Genomic DNA, 20,933 nt, shown 5'->3' with positions numbered 1-20,933 from the left:
GAACCCATGTTCTTTGGCTCCTACACCGATGTTCTTCTAATGATACCGCTATTGGTAGACTGTGCAGTAATGCAAAAATAGGACAAAAGATTTCCAAAGATAGTTTCAAGCACTTCGTATTAATATGTTAGAATTTGGCATGTAGCTATGGATCATGGCTATGAATCACCCCCAAGGTAATAGATTAAAAGCAGGCTTTGACATATTTTATATTGGGATAAAATAAGGAACTTGGATGTTCCAAACATTGTCCAAATGTCACATCCAAAAGTCTAAAATTGGTACTTTCAATAAAGGCACTTCGGTGGAAAAAAGAATTATGACTAAGCAAAGAACTTCCAGTTTTTATTTTTTAAACATTTAACAAGAAAAACATTCAACCAAATTTTAAAAAATTAGGATGGATTAATTTACAATAAAATAGTCAACTTAAAATATCAGCCCTTTTTATTTAGGGCCAAGGAGGCCAATAGTTCCTGTTTAAACAGCAGAATTGCACAATTGGTATTTTCACCTATATTTGATGGCACAGAAATATAAAAGTCACACAATTTCCATTGAGATCCTCCCTTCCCCCCAGAGTAGAATTCATACAATTGCTTCTTAGGTCAGTTCTCGGGCCTTTAAGAATCACCAGTTATATTTTGAAACATATCTACAACTATTCTGACAAGAACACTTTTAAAACAATTCTTACAGGAAAAACCTTAAAAATAATTTTGTGGCACATTAGACTGCTTAAAGAAACAGCAAAGATGAAAAATAATGTACAAGAATTATAGTCCCTTGCTTATAGAAATCACCTAAATAAAATATTTTCCCTAATTAATTATCTTCACTTCTTATAATTTATTAGCAGAGATGAATTACAAGAAGCAGAATGCACCATTTTTTGGTTCTTGGTTGTAGCTGCCAGCTTGAGAGTTCATGACTGTAAATGTAAAGCAAAATATGATTATGCTCACAAATTCTGGAATGGGAAAAAAACCAAAATATCTCTTTTAAAGTGTTTCTCTATCCTTGCTTTCAAGTCAAGACAAAAAATTCACAGCAGTTTAAAGGATGATGAAAAACTAAACATGGGCCGACTAAAATACATACTGAGAATAATTTTACCTATTACACTAAAATGAAAACTGTAATAAGTACGATATTATATTACCAAGTAACATTCTAGAGTATGCTGCTGGAGCAAATACAGCACTTAACAGTTTCATTTACAGGTTAGGCATGGTAGCCTTTAGACAGAACATTTTCACACTCTTGAAGGTGTAACCTTTAAAACACAAACACACATAAAGTAGTATGTAATTCATAATAGCTGGCCAGGCACTTGACTGGGGGAAAGAGACTTTTCAGATTTTGAGGTAAACTAGAATTGTTTTCAGCAATTACAAACATATTCTAAAAACCACACTTTATTTCACACCAACTGAAGTTATTCAGCATTTAACTAAGTCTGTCACTCTATTGTGCCAAAATTCACACCTACATGTAACTTCTTAAGAAGCTATTAAAAGAACATTGTGAAGTCTAAATTCTGGCCCCATTTAGATATACAACTGTGCTTAGAACATACTTGAAAAAACTAAAGGTACAGCCATATAAGGGCTAAAATGAGTATCTTTTCCCCTAAATTTGATATTAACAACAACAAAAAAAAGAGTCCTACTGTCACTCACACAGAGCAGAGGAGGAGGAGGTGGAAGACAATGACAAGGATGGAGGTGACAAGCCTCAATCTAGCCTCGAGAAAATTACAAAGCGGTGTTCCACAAGAAGCAGAAACAGCAGCAGAGTTTCTGTTTACAGGTGTTGACAGTATGTGAAAGCTCTCAAAATTAATGCAAAGGAACACAACTCTCTGGGTTTATTCCACTCTGGGCACAGTCTATGTTTCTTTCCCTCTTCGGAATTCATTTCAAGGCAATGTGGAGTTTACTTAAAGGAAAACTCATTTTAGAAGATGGAGGACCTCAGGAAGTATCTACACATCAGAAGACAAGAACAGAAAGCGGCCATTTTGGAGCTAGTCTTTTATCAGAAGTTATCCAAGTCTAATTTTCATTAGAATTACCATGAAATTATCTGCAAACAGAAAAGCCCTACCTCCAATCCTCATAACAAACAATTGATTCTATTTTCCATTCTCTTCTTAAACAGCAATTTCGGTAGAAAGGCGACTTCTTGTTCTGAACAAACTTATCAGCTTATTATCTGGTTTGCACAGACTAATTCATCAACATCCTGTTTTGCACCCTTCAAAGAACACTACCAATATAGAAAATTTTAAAAATTTTGATCTGAGGCATCAAAATAAATTTCTCACAATAATGAAAATAAAAAATTCAAAATTCTCAAAATAATGAAAAATCATTGGGTTTAATTCAAAGTTTCCACATGGCTAAAAAAAGTCTAAATACTTTTATTTATAAAAACCTCTAGGCCGACCCTCCTCAAGATGGCAAGTTTTTCCAGTCATGGTGAAGGACTTGTGCTAACTGACCTCTTCCTTCCTTGCAGGACTAACAGTATACATCTGGCAAAACTACTAGCTGGAGTTACTGGTGCAATGAGCAAACGTGGAAGAACTTCTCTCTCTGTGATGCTACCTGGCTTGCTCAAGTTTTGACACTGTGACCCTGGTCTGTCAGCACCATGCTTTACTCAACTGAAATAAGCAAGCCGCCACTGTGGTGGGATGAGGGAGAGGGTGGGGTGAGAAGGGAAATGAGGGCAATTATATACATCATTAAAATACCACGATATACAGTGAAAATGTGTCTGTTAATACATCTGAGACTTGAAAATCATTAATCTTAGCTATTAAAACTACATTCAACTATTACAATTTCAAATACCTGCAAATGTAGAGCTTTCAGATATGCCCTAAATTTAAATATGAATGGAAGTTCATTATCAGCAAGCTAGAAGAAACAAATTGCATACATTTTGTAAGTGGTAACCTACCCCCTGCCCCACCCCCCCAAAAAAGTAGAAATTAGGTAAAAATTAATTATTCATAATTGTTTCCAGTTTCACCTTTCTGTTGGAAGAGACCCAAATTGGGTCTCTGGAAATCCAACCTCATACATGTAAGAAATGGCATCTGCTATCACATCGGTAAGTCTTTCCCTCAAAGGTAGACAGGTCATAGATGTATCTCAGACATTCATTTCCATGTATAATGATTTTTGAGACATCTATTCCACTGAAATATTATAAATCAAGTCTACAAACCACTCCTAAAAAAAAAAGGCACTTTGCTGCGAGTTAGATTTAATTATGTGAAAGTCGAGAACACTAGGAAAGACTCAAAAGTCAGTATTCACTTGTGTATTTATGAATGCAGAGGAGATGCCAATTTATAGAATATAGCCAATGACATTATAAACAAACCAAATGGCAACTTAATTATATTCTCAGCAAAACAGTAATTTATGACATTTCTCCAGAAACCATCATAGTTCCAAGTTCAACAATAAAAAGCAAAAAAAAAAAAGTCACCAGCAGTTGCTACTTTAGAGCTCAAGACATTGTTTCCTACAGAATTTCATGTCTACAAGTTTGGTTCTGTTTCAGAGCATGGATTACTTTTCAGATGAAAAACCTGGGATGGCAGAGGTTTGTGTGTGTTGGGGGAGAACCCAGGGTGGACAAACAGTGGGGAGTAACAAGAGGTTCATTTCTCTGGTCAGACAACCAAGTGAGGAGGTAGTTATTCAGAGAACTTCTCAAATAGAGAATATTGTACTGATCTACGGAGAGCTGGGGAAGTAGCAGGAGCTTCTTTGTGAGACTGAAGATAGCAACAGGAATACTTCTCCTCCAGGGAAGTCAGGACCAGGGTGTCAGTGCAGCTAAAATACAGACAGAATTTGTTTAAGTGGCATATAGAAAATGTAAGAAAAACAAGGTCAAGAAATCAACATGAATGATAACATATTCATTTCCAAACTTGTCCTACCTTGACAGTGGCTCTTTTCTGATGCTAGAACTTTAAAAGTATCTATAAGAAAAGAACACACACCATGTCATTATAATCATGAGTTTTGATGTAGTGATTCTTCAAACTCCTAATCAGTGCCAAAAATAGGGTACGGTATGTGTACTTTTCACAATAATGCCTTCTAGTTTCTAATATTATTGAAAGTGTAATAATGTCTATAAAATACTTAAATGCTTTTTTTTTTAAAGATTTTATTTATTTGTCAGGGAGAGAAAGAGAGGGAGAGAACATGCACAAGTAGGCAGAGCGGCATGCAGGAGAGGGAGAAGCAGGATCCCCGCTGAGCAGGGAGCCTGATGCGGGGCTCGATCCCAGGACCCTGGGATTATGACCTGAGCCAAAGGCAGATGCTTAACCAACTGAGCCACCCAGGTGTAGTCTACTTAAATGCGTTGAAAACAGTTTAGACTTCAGTACTCTCAGAAACGGTGCCATAAGGAAAATATTTTACAACTGTACAGAAATAATAACAGCAATCTCCTCCAAATTGCCTGATGCTAAATAATAAAATTTATAATTATGTAAGGAGACCACATGCTCACCTTGTTACATCACCACACACGGTAACCCCATACAACCTTGAGTCCCATCATCATTGCTGTTGAGTTTCTTCATTCGGTACTGACGTATTTCTCTTACCAGTGTGTAAAAGGCATCTTCGACACCCTATAAAAGAACATGATAAGGATGGCTTAATAGACATAACCCAAGTTGTAAGCTCTCTCACTTGTACTTCCTTAGTGGATTTAAAATTCCAACTAGCTGACGAAATAGGGTGATTTAGGAAGAGGACACCAAACTTAGCATTCCTACTGAATCACATCAACAGGCTGATACACAAATGGCATATTCTGCAAAAATAACATTCAAGCACAGAAAAATGGGTAACGTGGGACATACAGAACTACCAGATCTAAAGATTCCATTCAGCAGAGCAAAAGCCCAAAACACTGGCTGGTGTTGATGGAGGAAGGTCTAATGTTTGTACTTATCTTTAATCAAGGGTCCTCATTTTAGTAATATTTAGTAATAGTAGCATGTTAAGGTGGGAGTAAAGTGCCACACCAGAATATTCATCAGCTCATTTTGGGTTTAAACTGAAGAGTAAAAAAATAGAATATTGAAAATCCCTAATAACAAGGAATGCGGCTCCTATTTCTAGCAGTCAAAACTTCTCTGCATTAAATAAACCCTTGCCAGATGCTCAAAGCTCTGCTATACCTGTCTGGTCTTGGCTGAGGTTTCAATGAATGGAATCCCATAACTCTTGGCCAGTTCGTGGGCTTGTTTTGTGTCCACTGTCCTTGTTGGCAAATCACACTTATTTCCTACTAGCACCATAGGTACATCATCTGAATCTTTTACTCGCTTAATCTGTTCCCTAAAAAAAAAAAAAAAAAAAAAAGGAGTATGTTATCATAACCTAAGAGTAGGTCTTTAGGAAGGAACGAGCAGCTAGAATAAAAAAGGTTCTAATGAATTTTATCTAGCCCTATTAGCTTCTAGTATGGAGTTTCACTTTTTCCCCCACTAAATATAAAAGACCATGCATACTGGTAGATTGGTTTAGACTTGATGCAGCAGCCACAGGGAAGCCAAGAACTGGTTCACCTTCCAGTGGAAATGGATGGCAATTCTATCTTTTGACACATATCCTTGTTAGGCTCCTTGATTCACGAAAGAGCTTAGCTCCGGATTTAAAATCACACTCTAGATTAAGATCTGAAGTATAAAAAGTAAAGCTTACTGCCTCAAAATAACTTTTTGAGGTTTTCTTGAGAGTGACAGTATTTAATGAAAGACAGTCTATCCACTTCTCTAGGTGGGTGGTGTCCATTTTCTTCAAACAGTATTATAGCTGGAAGTCCAAGATACAAAACAGAAAACACCAGACCTGCTCTTACTAAAGGGGACTGAAGGATCTAGAACTCCCAACTTACAGCACTCCCTTCAGAGACATGGAAGACACAGCACACAGCACTTTGGAAACAATTGCTCTAGATTCTCTTGACCAATACTTTCCAATAGAACTTTTCACGATGATGGAAAGGTTCTCTATCTGTGCTGTCCAACTATATCTGCTAGTCATATGTAGCTATTGGACACTTGAGAAGTCAGTTGCTCTGTGGTCAAGGAACTGATTTTTCAATTTTATCTAACTTTAACTGAAATAAGCACACAAGGCTGTGGCCACCATATGGCACAGTACCACTCCAGACCCTAGCCCTGGATTACACATGAAGTCGTGTGCTGAACCGGTGTCACACTGGCTATCTGCAGGACTGACCTTTGCTGTAATGGCAGTGGCCTATTTTTTTTTTAAGATTTTATTTATTCATGAGAGAGAGAGAGAGCACACAAGCAGGGGGAGAGGCAGAGGGAGAGGGAGAAGCAGACTCCCCACTGAGCTGGGAGCCCGACATGGGGCTCGATCCCAGGACCCTGAGATTATGACCTGAGCCCAAGGCAGACGCTTAACCATCTGAGCCACCCAGGTGCCCTGGGAGTGGCCAATTTTAAAGCATAATATAAGACAAAACAGCCTAAGAAGAAAAACGACTTCTAGAAATTCAACAAATATCAGATGCTTGACAAGTGTTGGACATTTTATTACATATTGCTATTATCTCCAGAGAGCAGATGGAAAGTAGAGCAAGTTTAGATGGAAAAAACCCCACTGAAGTCAGTTTTGGACTAGCTTGCTTCTGTGAGCAGACATCATTGTATGGATGGAGCACAATCCAGGACTGCAGGCCGTAGGAAGAACATCTGCATAGCGTTGACTACATGGTAGGCACTTTTCTGGGTGATTAACATGTTTATTAACTTGTTTAATGTTCAAAATAACTTTTGGTAGGTACTATTCGCTCCATATTACTGATAAGCAGAGGCACACACATTTGGTAGTTTGTCCCAAAGTCCCATGGGTAACAGATGATGGAGCCAAGTTTTAACCTGTTTTATTACTCTGCTCAAAGAACATGGAGCTAAGAAAAAGGAGTCCTGGGTTTTTGGTCCTGGATCTGCTACTAGTAACAACCATGACTCCAAAGACCTAACAAATCACTTCCTGCAGCTCTACTTCTGATTCCGTGAAACAAGGATGTTGTACTAGAATTTTTTATGGTTTGATTGAGCTTTGAAACTTTATGGTTCAACTGAGAAAGACCATCCTTCCTCTTTATCTACTGCCCATTCGTTTCTTCCTATCATCTTCTCTCTTCTATGACTTACTGACGACTCTTTCTCAGACGTGTTTTCCTCTCTGAAATTCCTGTGTGATCTCTCATACCACCACCTCTGGTTCTGAATCATCCCATTAGCAAGCTTCATTTAAGTATCATCACACGTTCTAGCCATGGTGTATTATATAAAATAAATACCAATATTAACTTTCAGTTATAACCCCAGAACCTCAATGTTAAACAATCTAAAACCAACTCTTCTCATAATTAAAAACGCTATCTTCCCTAGTGTGGTATCCTCATCCCCCCACAAAGCTTCAGAATACACTTACAGATCATCCTTTCAGAAAAAAGAATGTTCCTAGTACCTGTAGAGGTTAATATCTGCAAATGATTTGCTATTATTGATGGCAAATACACAGAGGAAGCCTTCGCCTGTCCTCATGTATTGGTCTCTCATGGCACTGTACTCCTCTTGACCAGCTGTATCCAGTATGTCCAACAGACAGGTTTCACCGTCTATAACCACCTGTTTTCGGTAAGAATCCTGGGGGTGCGGAGGGTGGGGGACGGCAGGGAGAGAGGAAGATTTCATTTTTATTAGAAACCATAGGGAATGCAACGCTATTGCCAAGGTTAGATAAGCTCCTACCTAAGTTTATTTCCATCTCTCTGGTTTGTCCCTCAAACTCCTCATATATAATCACAAACAGAAAGTACTTAATGTCACCCTAGGGAAAAAAGCCCCAAATCCTATATGCCTCCAGAAAGGAAAATGTGGTCACTCTGTTCCTGGAAAAGATAGAAAAAATGTGGTAATTCAAAAGACAGCTCTACTGCAGTTAGACTAGAGATTAGGTTTCACAGTGTATTTTTTACTAAGGTATGAACTAGATTTTTCTTACTTGTTTATTGTACATTTAAAGTTCTAAACATACCTCCACCAATTATACCTGGCCCTGGATACAGTGTCATTTTGTGTTTATGACTTATTACACAAATAATTTTTATTTCAGACAAGATTATAACACAAATACACTTTTCTCATCATGGTGAATTTTTTCCTTTGGGAAATATTACTGAATCAAATTCCTAAATATTCCAAACGAGGTATACAGTTATAATTCCTCAAGAGGAAAAACATGCATAATCACATATATTTACATTTTAAAAGTTTTTAATTTGGCTCTAAGGCAAAAATTTTACTTGTATTTTAACACTTATATTTTGGAAATTCAGTTCAAAGAAAATAACCCATCACACTTGGTAAAGATCTGGCTCCAGAAACAGAATGTGACTTGGTTTCCCAGTTCATTGATCAGTGCCTCTGTAACTCAACTTCATTGTGGGACCGTAATACACTTTCAAATTAACATAGAACTCGCATTGCCAAAACTTGCTTGAAGCATGAAATATGGTTAAGTGTATGAATGTTCTGAGGAAATGAGTACAGTTAAAATTATAAAGATAGGTTTTAGTCAAACTAATTTATAGTAACAGAAGTCAGAGAAGTGGTTATTTCCTGGCAGGGTGGGGTTTACTGACTGGAAAGTGGCATGGGCGAACACTGTGGGGCACTGGAAATGGTCTATATTTCTGAGTGGTGGTTACATAAGTATATACAAAATTTTAAGTCACCTGGCTGTAGATAGACCATTTTTGTATTTTACTGTATGTACATTATCCTTCAACAAATAAAACTCAGAAAAATATTAAAAGGTTCTAACCATTAATACTAAAGCTGTTAAGCTTAACATGAAATTTCTGCCAAGGACTAATGACTAATTTTTAATAATGGCTATGTTAGTTAGCTTCCATTAAACACTCAGTGGCTGGGGGTGGCAGTAGGAAGACCAGGGTGTGGATTAAAATAAAATAATCTCTAGTCAGACATTTCTAAACTGAATACACAAAACCTTTTATTTAAAGGACCTTAGATGCTATCATTCAAGCCAATTTATAACATGAACTCACAAAAAACACTTATGCTGATTTTTCTCAACATCCCTGTGTGATAGGCAGGATGTTTATGGTAATTTAATAGATGAGGAAAATGAAGCTCAGAGAGTTTAAGTGATTTGCTCAATATAACATAACTAAGTAAACAGCAAACAGGGAGTGAAAGAAATCTAGGCAGTGACTCAAAATCTCATATTCTACTCCAGCCCAGTCTCAGCTGCTTCAGCCAGCTAATTAAAATTGAAGAAGACCTAGATCTTTGAATCCTTTATCTCCATCCTATTATTCAGTCACTCTTCCTATGGACTGTGTTTAATAGAGCTGTCATAGGAGTTCAACAGTGAGTATGCAAAAGTTTACTGAACTATTAAATTGTCAGTTTTTTAGAAAAAAACTTCAGCAGCTAATAAAAATGAACTCTTCTCCACAAACATGGAAAGCTTCGTTATTGTATTACTGACCCCAAATAACTTTTACTTTCTCTCTTGATTATTCCTTTAGCTAAAGAACAGCTAAAGGATAGGTGTAAGGGTGAACCAAAAGCCAGAGGTAGGGTCAGCGCACTACCACTGGGCCTCACCTCTATGGTGGGATCATACTCATCTACAAAGTGGTTCTGGATTAGCTGGATTGTCAATGCGCTTTTCCCGACACCACCTGCTCCAACCACCACCAGTTTGTACTCAGTCATTTCACACCAGCAAGAACCTGTGGGAAAGCAGCAATTAGGTTTAATGGGAAAGCCACAACTACAGTACTTCAAAGCCTTCTATAATCAATAGTAACCTAAAGCCTGAGTTTGAAATGTATAGGTTCCATACACGTGACCTTCCACTTGGTTCTCAAAGTGATTCAGGAGTGCAAAAACATTCGCAGGTTACTGCAGGCCTCAGAATTAGGGTTAGTCGCCTGGCTACCCCCACCCCGCTCTATTTTTCAACAGTCCGTGGGCCCCGCCCTCAGCCTAAGGTAAAGGAAACCCCTCTTCCTACTCCTCCCGCAAGTCTCCTCAGCTCCGGTGGGGCAGCCTCCGGGCCGTATCCTCATCTTCTACCCCCGCCAGCCACCAAAGATCCCCCCCGTAGGGCTCAAAACTAAGGACCCCCGCCCAAGGGCCTTTGTCTCCAGCCTGCTGACTCCGTTCGATTCCTGACAACAAGGAGGAGCCTGTATGCGCCAAAGACGAACGCTACACAGCACAGAACCTTACCTCAAGCTTCGCTGCCTCCGCTTCCGACGGATTTAGGACCACAACTGGGAAAAATGTTGGAGACCCCGGAACCGCCATGAACAGCCCCCACTAGGGAGCGGCACTTCCGGCCCCGCCCGCTACGTAATCAGTCGGCGCCCCGGGCGCCCGAGTCCCCGCCCCGGCCACGTGGGCACCCGACCCAGGAGTCACGCGGCGGGCCGCACCCACACCCGCCCCTCCCACACAGGACGTTTCAAAAATGAAAGCGCTAGGTGCTAGAGTCTCAAAAATCAGTAAAACTTTATTCGCTTCCATTCTTTCGCCATTAACAGAAAAGTGGAGAAAGCAAAAATGTTTTATGTTTACAAAGATAAACGGCCTCTTTACCCAGAGAAGATCAAAACCTCAAACGACAACGGGGAAGATAAAAGCGCCCTCCCCCACATCCCCTGAGCTGCCCTTGTCATCTTAGACAAAGCCTTCAGTCCACTGGCCAGGGACCCTGGATGTGGCCAATTCAAGATGAGGGCCAAGAAATCAGACCAATCCGTTCCCGTGATATAAAGTCGAACAGAAGCTACACCAAGGGTCAAGTGCCTGTATTTCACAGGACACAGGAACCAGGCGGCTACTTATAAAAAAAACAAGATTCATTTCAGGCACAACTTTTTTATTTTTTTTTGTTTTTTGTTTTGTTTTTAAATCAGTAAAAGAAACTGGGTCCTAGAAGCTGCAGTGATCTAAGCAGCAGCAAGTTTGTGCATTCGTCTTTTTTTGTTGTTTTTGTTTAAATACGATTAAATTACCACACTGCTGGCACACCTCATTTGCATGAAATTCTGCACCATACATACTAATTGTAGTAAAATTACCCCCCTCCCCAATCCCAGGAAAAAAGAAACTACTCTGGAAGATAATTTTCACTGAAATCTAACCAAACTTCGTTAAGTGGACTGTGACAAGATTATAAATGATATGAAAAATAACATTTTAACATTTGGCCATCAACTTAAGGAAATGGTTTGCCTATACAAATTTTTATAATTTTTGTAATTTTTAATATATTCTACCTTCATATGGTCCTCAGGATTAAAGCATAATGAACAGGAAAGAAAAGGAAAAGAACGCAACTGAGTGTTAAGGCAGAACATCTTGCCAGATAGTAATGAAGGTAGAGTATATGCTAAATACCAAGTGCAGAATTTCATAGGGCCAACAAGATAACAGTCTATATTTTTCACTTACACAGGCGAAGTGGAGTTTGCAATTACCAGTTGCGTTAAATGCACCAAATAAAGCTCCTAAAATTGATACTATAAGGCGCCACCTTAAGTTTTCCAGGCTGCAACTGTGCATAATTTTAAAATGGTTTTCTTAAATTTTATTTTTTTAAACATAACACGAGGAAGGTGTTAAAACTGGTGTAATAGCTCAATAGAATAAGTATTCCAGAATTTGGGAGGGATGAAGAGGGAGATATTCAGAACCCTTCACCAGAATCCCCCCAACTTGATCATAGTGGATTAATGATGTGCTTTGTGGATGTGGTTAGTCAATGACACCAGCTTGACGGATCTTTCTTTCTGCACCAAATCCCTGTGAAGAAGTAAAATTGCAGTTAATTACTATAAAAGCATTACTTTCAATCATTGTAACCACCACTGTATTTGTTTCCCAGAGGAGGTAATTCATATTAAGCCCTCCCGATCTACTACCTAAAATCTACCAAAAGATCAGGAAGACCAAGAAATGTGTTTCTTACTGGGAGCAACCATTATTGTTAGGGGCTGAACCAATGTGTAGGGAGTTTTAACTAATTATAAGCCTACTGAATGTTGAAAGAGAATCCTGAAGTTGCCTGCTTCATTAAGCTCTGAGCTATGCCAAAATAGGACCCTGAGTAGCATACTGTCAGCTGCCCCTACCCACCCCAAAACCTTGTATGCTCTCATACCATTGAGTTATCTGGTCCCCTTGGTTGACGAAGAACCATTAGGCGAGGAGCACTGGCATCATCCAGGGTGATGTTCTTCAAGCGATTGACCAACCTATCAGGTCGTGGAGCTGCAACAGCCTTGGGGCCCTCGCTGTAATGAAGTCAAGAGGTGAGAAGAAACAACTCTTAGTGGGAAGAAAGCAAGTACCTGCAGAGGAGTAGGTTTTCTAACTACCCAAATGACTCAGTTTTAATGAGGGGACTCTTGCCTCATCTAGCCAGCTAGCTAGCAAGACAGGACAGACAAGTTTGTTTATGTTTTTATTCCCAACTCAAGGTTTATTACTATGGAGGAACTGGAAGAATTATTTGGGTGAGGGTCATCCCTGGACTGGTCTGCAACTAGAAAAACCAGTTCCACAGACACACAAAATGAGGTAGGGGATGTGAAAAACCTTAGAAAAGTTAAATATGAAGAAATATTTCTCAAGAGACTCCCAGCTCCTTTCATGGTAACGTTACGGATTTAAAACATTTAAAAAAGCAGAGACAATATTGCTAAACTAAAAAGCTAGAATTTTAAGCTGCATATAAATGGCTTAATGGAAGAAAAAGCTAAACAGAATCCTTTAAGAACAAGGACTACATAATCTTATTATAGTTAAGTTCTAATACATAGAATGTACCCAATTAATGTTTCATTGGGCCAGATTGAAAAGACCATAAAATTTAGACAATGAAAAGACTCGAGGTAAAAAAAAAAAAGACACAGAAGGATCAAGAAATAACCAGAAAGTGGCAGGATAAAAAAAAGCAGTGATGAAAAGTGAAGAACTGTGATAAACCAGAGTTTACAGAAGTTTAAGGACAGTCCAGAGAGTTTACCAGCCCAACAACAACAAACTCACCAGACTCGCCAAACATTACAAGCGCTGCACTTGCCAGTGCGCTGATTAAGAATCACTGAGAATTCCACCTCATCTCCAGCCTGTAGCTCAATGCCATCTTGAACTTCTTTCACATGGAAAAAGAGCTTCTTGCTATCTCCTACTTCATAGTTAATGAAGCCAAACTGGAGGAAGAGGGAAGGGAAAAAAAAAAAAAAAAGGACATATTACAAGGGGGAAAAGTACCTCACTCTGAATGAAGCACAATGCCTGACCCTAACTAGAAGAGGATTTATAAAACATGGTATTAATGCTGATGCTCCAGTTTAGCTGCCCGTGCAGCTAGAATGTAAAAGCATATGGGTCCGAAAAACTTGTCAGGGAAGAAATCTATCTTTGAAATCACTGCTATTCAATCTATCATAGCCTGAAACAAAGGTTGCTTTGTGTCTTCATGTAGTATACGGGGTTTCTGAATTAAGCAAAAAAATCATACTGAGATCTCAATATGAGGAATAGTTTTGTTTGCCCTAAATGTATTTTATGAACACTTTCACACATGCTTGCTTTCTTTGTGTGGTCTGCAAAAGCAGCTCTGAGCTAAAGTACACAAAATCTTATAGTCTTTCTATTCTGAAAAATCTCACTCCAAACTTATTTTCCCTGTCATGTAATGTTATCAGTAATACTCTTAACTTTCTTTTTGCTCATATCACCATTTTCTTCATGTGGTTTTCTTCATACAAGCTACCTCAAATCAGTGAAAAAGGGGTGGAGGAGAAATAAAAACCAAGGTGAGTATTGATGGTTCTTTCTTGGCTGAAAAAATTTCAAGGTTTTGGTTAACACTTGTTTACCAACTCATAAAAGGAGCAAGTTCAGATCCAGAGATACTACCACTTACCTGATCCTTCACACACTCCACTGTGGCCCTACGCAGGGGTGTGATGTTGTAGGCCATAGTCTGTGCATTTTGGCCCAAGACACACAACTGGAACTTGACACTCTCCCCTTTCTGCAGGCAATCCCCTTTGTTGGCCATCCCAACTATGCCAAATGGATAGACCTCACCTTTCATATCCCCTGTAAGGAGAAATTAGGTACAAAGTCTAAAAACTAATATTTCACAACAGTCCTATGCTGATGGTCCTAATAAATTTTTAAGTAAATTGCTAAAAATGTATTATGTTCCTAGAAAGATTTTTATACCTGAGAAATTCTACCATAAAGCTTGAATGAAATACTATCATGAAAACAAGTGAGAACTTGTAGTACTTCACTAGCTAATGAACAGTTTTAAAGTTTATTATTTTTTTTAGTAATCTCTATACCCAGTGTGGGGCTCAAATTCACTACCCTGAGATCAAAAGTCGCATGCTCTTCAAATGGAGCTAGCCAGGTACCCCTAATAAAGTTTTTTTTTTTTAAAGATTTTTTTTATTTATGACAGCGAGAGGAAACACAAGCAGGAGGAGTGGCAGAGGGAGAAGCAGGCTTCCCACCGAGCAGGGAGCCTGATGCGGGACTCAAACCCAGAACCCTGGGGATCATGACCTGAGCCGAAGGCAGATGCGTAACGACTGAGCCACCCAGGTGCCCCCCCTAATAAAGTTTTAAACTACACTTACGAAATTAAAAATAACACTATCACTCACAACCTCATTACCTAAATATTTGGGTGTTTTAAGCAGAATGGGTTGCTAACATGATCCACTAGATTATCTTCTTCCCGAGTTCACAATGTGAGCCAACCAGTCAAAAATATTTCTGACCCACACCTAATTGGGCATTAAGTCAGGAACAGGCAAAAACAATGTGGATAAATTTCTTTGGCATTCTACATCTTTTCTTTGTTCTGACTGTGGCTCCCTCAAACCAACAGGTACTTTCCTGAGTTCAGAATACTTTTTCTTAAAAAACAGTAAACACTTTGTCACAACTACTCAACTTTGCTGTTGTACTGAGAAAGCAACCAAAAACAATATATAAACAAATGGCTATGACTGTTTCAAGAAAACTTTCTTTACAGAAACAAGCCATCGTATTTTTGTAGAGCTCTTCCCTAGAGTAAAAAAGTTGGCTGGGACACCCGGGGGGCTCAGTCGGTTAAGCATCCATTCTTGATCTCAGCTCAAGTCTGGATCTCAGGGTTGTTGAGTGCAAGCTCTGCACTGGGGTCCACGCTGGGTGTGGAACCTACTTAAATTTAAAAATAAACGAATAAGAAAAATTAAAAGTAAATAAAAAACGTTGGCTGGAGGTCAGTGCAGGCTAGGAATAAAAACCACGCCAAAGGTTTAGCTGCTTATCAGTTCGCTTGGATGGTGAAGCCACTGAATCAACAAAAATGAAGAGGAGAAAACCATCAGGTGGAAGAGGAAGCTTCAGAATTGGAAATGCTTTTAACAATTCTCTTGATTGATTATAGGGTGAGTGAAGGTTTTCTTTTCAAACATACAGGAACCACAAACTTTTGGATATACTTCCAACAGATAAAGTCATGCAGAAGGATATGAGACAGCTGGTCTGATGTAGCTGTGTTAATACTACCATTTATTAAACACCTATAGATTCATATTTAATCTTTCCAGAATCTTAGATTGAAGTTATTGTCCTCATTTTAAAGAAGAAACTGAGCTAGCAGAGATTTAAGTAATTTGTGTAAGATTCTATAGCTAGGAAGTGGAAGAGCTGGTGTTCAGATCTAGGCCTGCCCTACTTCAAAGTCCATGGTTTTAATACAGAGTTGTTGTATTTGTGAATAAAAGAGCTGTTCTCACCAACAAGTAGGAAATGTGACCTGTGTCTAGTCTCAAAAACCTCTAGGCTTACAGATTTCAGTCAAGTTTCCTTTTCCATAAAATCCTTGCTTTGGACTGTATCCTAGAGCCAGTGTTGAAGAATAAGTGGATTGGGGACTGGGAAACAAAAAGAAGTGGCATGTTACAGAGGAGGAAGAAGGGCAATTCAGTAAGCTGCTCAGCCCTTTAGTTTTTAGGGTTCTTTTAGGAGTATGGTATAATCATGGCATTGGTTTAAAATACTGATTTGCAAAAAGGCCAGATTTATACTGAGTGACTTAAAAACAAAACAAAACTGTGTTTAATAACCACCACTGTTAGTAAAGGTGGGAAAGTAGAACAAAGTAAGTTTATTTTAAATATGAATTAGCTCTGAATTAACAAAAGGAGTGATTAAAATAAAAGCTTGATTTGCTGTAAAATCTATTCCTATTTGGAGGGGCATTGGTGTGGCAGGGGGGTGGGGGGAGATGGTGGGAGATACTTAGGAGTATGTAAAACAAACTCCTAAGGACCTTAGGTGGTAAAAGGAACATGTTATCAAGGTTCATTTCTTTCTCTCAAATGACCTGTCCTTCCCCACTTCATGCTCTTTGACTCCTACATGACACAAGATTTATTCTCTTTGTGACCCAAGCTGTCATCTTTGGTTGGAAATTCAAACCCTCTCATCAACCCCATCATTATGGTGACTTAGCTGTACTAATCGTCCAATGGTTCCTACTACCATTCCTGTTGCACACTTATTTTATGCACAAAGTAGTCTTTTTTTTAAGATTTGAGAGAGCTAGCGTACATGAGTGGGACGGGGAGAGGGAGAGAGAAGCTCAAGCAGACTCCACACTGAGAGCAGAGCCCAACTTGGGGCTCGATCTCATGACCTCAGCCACCCAGGCACCCCCAAAGTTGTCTTTTGCTGGGGGTAAGGGGTGGCACCAGAACTCAAGAGAATTATTGAAGATGGGGAGAAAAAAAGCATAAAATGAAAAATATAGAGCACTCTGGCCCAGAGACACATAGTAGGATCCACATGGAACCCTAGCTATTAAGGAATTTATACAGTACTTTTACAGAAAGCAAAAATGTTCATACAAGTGAATGCTACTAAGAAAATTTGTTAATACTCATGTAAATAATGAGAATAATACAGGAAAACTATAAAATTGTACTAAACACAGTCAATGTGAATATCTGATTATCACACATTAGATGCCTATTGTTAGTGTGAGATTTTATTCTCAGTCTATTTCAATATAACTCAGTTCCTCACCTATCATTTGTTCACAATATAAACCCAGGCTGATCTAATTTCCAAAGCATATAAAAATAAAATCCAAGAGATGGGGGTGGGGTGGAGTCACTTTTCCTTAATTTCAGTTTTTAAGGAATCAAAAAACAAATGCAACACCACCAACGTATTTTAAAACGTTCAAAGTAGTCATGTGAAAGTAAAAACAAATTTCCAACCATCTGATAGGGCTGCTCTTACCTTCCTCCACAATCTCAATCATTCCTTGGTACTCAGTCTGTGTTGGATCAACACTCCTCAAGGGGCGAATGACTTTACCAGAGTAGACGGTGGGATCAGCTTCCTCAGTAATGCCATTCACTACAAAACAAAAGCATGTTGTAACTCTTACTCATCAATTTTAACTCTATTCCAGAGGAAAAGAAGCAAAAATCATTGCAACAAATGTTAGAGGGCTGACTGCTTGTCTGCTACTCTTGAAATATTTCTAAACTACCTTTAAAATAAAGAAAGTTAATTTGTTTAAGGAATTGGCAAGTATTTATATTTAAAACACGTCTTGTTCTCTTCATCTTTTCTAGGTGACCAAATATCACTTTTAGCGGATGCCTTCCCTGGTCTCTAAAATGGCAACCCCAACACTTATATACTTCCCTGTATTTTAATCTTTTTTCTTTTTAAATGGGGGGAGGGCAGAGTTTGGAGAAGCAGGCTCCCTGTGAGGCAGGGAGCCTGATGCTGGACTCGATCCCAGAACCCTGGGATCATGACCTGAGCTAAAGGCAGAGGCTTGACCAACTGAGCCACCCAGGCGCCTCCTTTATTTTAATCTTAATAACATATATTACTGTATCTCTAAACATACTACACACAATATTTTACTCATCTTGTTTGCCCGTAAATACATAATACAAACTAAAAAAACAAAAACAAAAAACAACTCAACAAAGGCAGGGATTTGTCTGATTTCTTCACTGCTATATCCCCAGTACCTAAAACAGAGCATGCACTTAGATATTTACAGAATTGAAATGAACATTCACGGCTGTCCTTTCTCTAGGTCTCACCAAGAAAAAGTGTTACTTGGGGAGCTGAGATGAAAGCCAAAAGTTGCAGGTTTTTTAAAAGTTAGAGATCCTAAATAGCAACAATTTTCTTAAGTTCCCATTATTTTTCATATTAGACTCCTTCTCCAAAACAGTCTCCTAGAGGAATGCCTCTCCCCCCATCCCCATGGATATCACATCTTGGAGTTATTTTTTAAGAAAGAAATACTAAATTGAAAATAAGCATAAAGCCAATGACCTAAACCATCTATCTAGTGGTTCTCAAACTTGAGTAGACATCAGAATTATCTAAAGTATTTATTAAAACAGATTGCCTGTCCTGACTTTAGTAGGTCTAGGATGGGGTCAGAGAACTTATTATTTCTAATAAGTGGCCAGGTGATGCTGCTGGATCATACCTGGGGGACCACTAATCTAGAATGATTTTTTGCTCCCTCTTGCATACTACCCCTTATTTCATATCAAAAGCAGAGACTGAGTAAGTAGAAATCACAATTCATTACCTGAGTGTGTTTTGTTCACTTTTTCTGCACTGACTTTGTTGCCTTTGCCTTTGGACAAGCTGTATTCAACCATGTCCCCCAGTTCCAAGCTATCAACATCACCAGAGAACTCACTGGGAAGAAAGGAAACATTTGAATAAGCAATCACCACAATTATCAAGAGTAGCAAATAAATTTTATTTCTTCTATAACAACATTCATGGTGTGCTTACTTATGCTGGATACTGTATTAAGCACATTATAGGCACTGACTCATTTAATCCTCAGAAACAACCCATTAAGATGTTACCATTTCCCCCAGCTTCAAGACAATGAAACTAAGATACCAGGAGGTTAATTAGGTGGCAGAGTCTGGATTTAAACCTGAACCGTCTAAGAGTCCACACCCTTAACTAACACTATGCTATATTAGAACACCAAATCAGAGGTACAATTCTCTGGTAGCAACATATGTAACGTATTCTTTCACCTAAGCAGAAAAGTTCTTGTCCAATGTTCAAAGCAGGTACAGGCCTTTATCTTTTGGCCACATGTTCTCTATACAATTAACTTTTGTTTATACATTGCCATAATTCTACCAATGTGAGATTTGGATGTAAAAAATATATAACCACCCAATACTAAATGTTTTAGACTCCCAAACCAAAGAACGGATAGTAAGCTCTAAGTTCTACAAGGCATTCCTCACCTGTAATGGAAAAAGATTTCCTTATCATGATTGGCTGTTTCAATAAATCCAAAATTATCCTTCAGAGTTGCCACATAACCCAAGAGCCTCTTGGAGTTGGAATTACGACCTAAAAGTCGCACACAAGTTGCAATCTGTTGTCCAGGCCTCTGTTTGTCACTAATACTAAATTCAACCTGTGAAAAATAAGGATGTTCATTAATACCATGTCTTACAAGCTCTTTACCTCAGGACCTATTAACTTCCCCAGACCATGCTTTCCATTCCAAATATCCTTTGTGTTAAATATTCTGATGGAATACATTTTCACCAAAACACTTCTATGTCTCATTCCACTTTTCATAAGGGATAAAGTTTTGTTCTCCAGTGTGTATTTATTCCTTATATATTCTCAATTTCTCTAAAGCAGGGCTATCAGAAAACCAGACAATGTTAAGTATGAGAAAAATGCACAGCAATATAAAATCTTTGGTGTGATTTTACTTTGATAATGTTTCGGTGGCTGTTTTAGCTTGTAATATTATTACTTTTATCTAACTGACTTAGGCATATCTTAGCTAATGTTTAAATACTGACTTCTCAAAAAGCTTTAACAAAGGGCTTCCTAGACCCTCTTCTAATTGAATAAGCTGCTTTTAAATGGGAAGCTGTTCCTATATTAACCTCATCAGCACAAAGCAATTTTAGCAAAATTTGATAAAATTAGAAAGAAACCACTGTGCAAGACTTATAATTTAAGATGACAACCTTTAACCCTCCTCTCAAATAAACAGAATTATCTTGCCTTATCTCCTATTTGAGGAGAAGTAGATCCTTCCACATCCTTGGCTTGAAAAGCAATAGTCAATTTCACCCCACAATCATCATAAGCAATAACACCATCCTCAGCCTCCTAAAAAAGAGACAGAATACAATGAAAAGAATCAAGAAAAAGGCAATAAAGCAGCTACAGTTTTTGCAGACCCCTGAGCTAAGGAACTGGCACAGCTGTAGAAATATCCTATTCTAGGTTTCCCTAACAGTAAAAGATCTTTTATATGAATAAAACGTGGTTAAAAGGTGGTCTTGCCTTAAACCAGGACTGACTCAAACTGCTGTAACTAGGTCTTTTGGTCTCAAGAACCTAATTTTTGTTGTTGAGGAGGGAAAGCTTGTTGAAAATTTACCACACACTCATTCTATACTTCTCATAGACCATCAGCAATTAAACTGAGCATGTATTTTTAACAAAGTGGAAATTCTGTAGGGCAAGAAGCTTTTCTATCACCTATTCTGAATCTCCCATAGTACCTTGTAGTGTTTTGTATGAAACGTATTTAACTAATGAACAAGAATTTAATTTGGTATAGGATCTAGCGCAGTTCAGAGCATGTGATATTCAAACAGGCGATTATACCGATGTTTCCAAAGTAACACTTAAATCACTGTTGAATACCAGAAAGATTAGCTTTTCAAAA

General features: G+C 38.4%; 2 protein-coding genes across 3 annotated transcripts in view; both read right to left on the bottom strand.

Annotated features, from left to right (window-relative positions):
* Positions 1-332: 332 nt before the first annotated feature.
* On the bottom strand, positions 333-10,487 carry NRAS (NRAS proto-oncogene, GTPase). The gene is made up of 7 exons (XM_028101996.2): positions 10,364-10,487; positions 9,734-9,861; positions 7,563-7,741; positions 5,231-5,390; positions 4,552-4,675; positions 3,968-4,009; positions 333-3,860 (listed from the first exon to the last, which is right to left on the bottom strand). Exons 2-5 carry the CDS (start codon positions 9,842-9,844, stop codon positions 4,556-4,558), a joined length of 570 nt encoding a protein of 189 aa, XP_027957797.1. The 5' UTR covers positions 9,845-9,861; positions 10,364-10,487; the 3' UTR covers positions 333-3,860; positions 3,968-4,009; positions 4,552-4,555.
* A 134-nt stretch (positions 10,488-10,621) lies between these two features.
* The window catches only part of CSDE1 (cold shock domain containing E1), a 40,231-nt gene continuing 29,919 nt past the window's right edge, over positions 10,622-20,933 (bottom strand). For both annotated transcript variants that reach the window (XM_028101929.2, XM_028101930.2), the window contains 8 exons: positions 20,261-20,368; positions 19,477-19,652; positions 18,789-18,901; positions 17,459-17,578; positions 14,073-14,251; positions 13,190-13,353; positions 12,300-12,432; positions 10,622-11,941 (listed from right to left, as the gene is read on the bottom strand). In XM_028101929.2, the coding sequence (XP_027957730.1) occupies positions 11,894-11,941; positions 12,300-12,432; positions 13,190-13,353; positions 14,073-14,251; positions 17,459-17,578; positions 18,789-18,901; positions 19,477-19,652; positions 20,261-20,368 (1,041 nt within the window). In that variant the 3' untranslated portion in view covers positions 10,622-11,893. The remainder of the gene's footprint in view (positions 11,942-12,299; positions 12,433-13,189; positions 13,354-14,072; positions 14,252-17,458; positions 17,579-18,788; positions 18,902-19,476; positions 19,653-20,260; positions 20,369-20,933) is intronic.

The sequence above is a fragment of the Eumetopias jubatus genome, unplaced genomic scaffold (genome assembly GCF_037043125.1).
Source record: "Eumetopias jubatus isolate StellerSeaLion01/CBP00866 unplaced genomic scaffold, mEumJub1_p1.0 scaffold_4, whole genome shotgun sequence".
Classification (NCBI taxonomy): domain Eukaryota; kingdom Metazoa; phylum Chordata; class Mammalia; order Carnivora; family Otariidae; genus Eumetopias; species Eumetopias jubatus.
Note: the sequence above shows the minus strand (reverse complement) of the source record. Positions and strands in the feature narration are given on the sequence as shown.

Excerpts from the sequence above, each read along its gene's own strand:
- NRAS (XM_028101996.2), bottom strand. The coding sequence starts at position 9,844 with ATGACTGAGTACAAACTGGTGGTGGTTGGAGCAGGTGGTGTCGGGAAA. Across the intron at positions 7,742-9,733 it reads AGTATGATCCCACCATAGAG|GATTCTTACCGAAAACAGGT; the intron begins GTGAGGCCCAGT and ends CCGCACCCCCAG. Across the intron at positions 4,676-5,230 it reads CCTCAGCCAAGACCAGACAG|GGTGTCGAAGATGCCTTTTA; the intron begins GTATAGCAGAGC and ends GTTCTTTTATAG.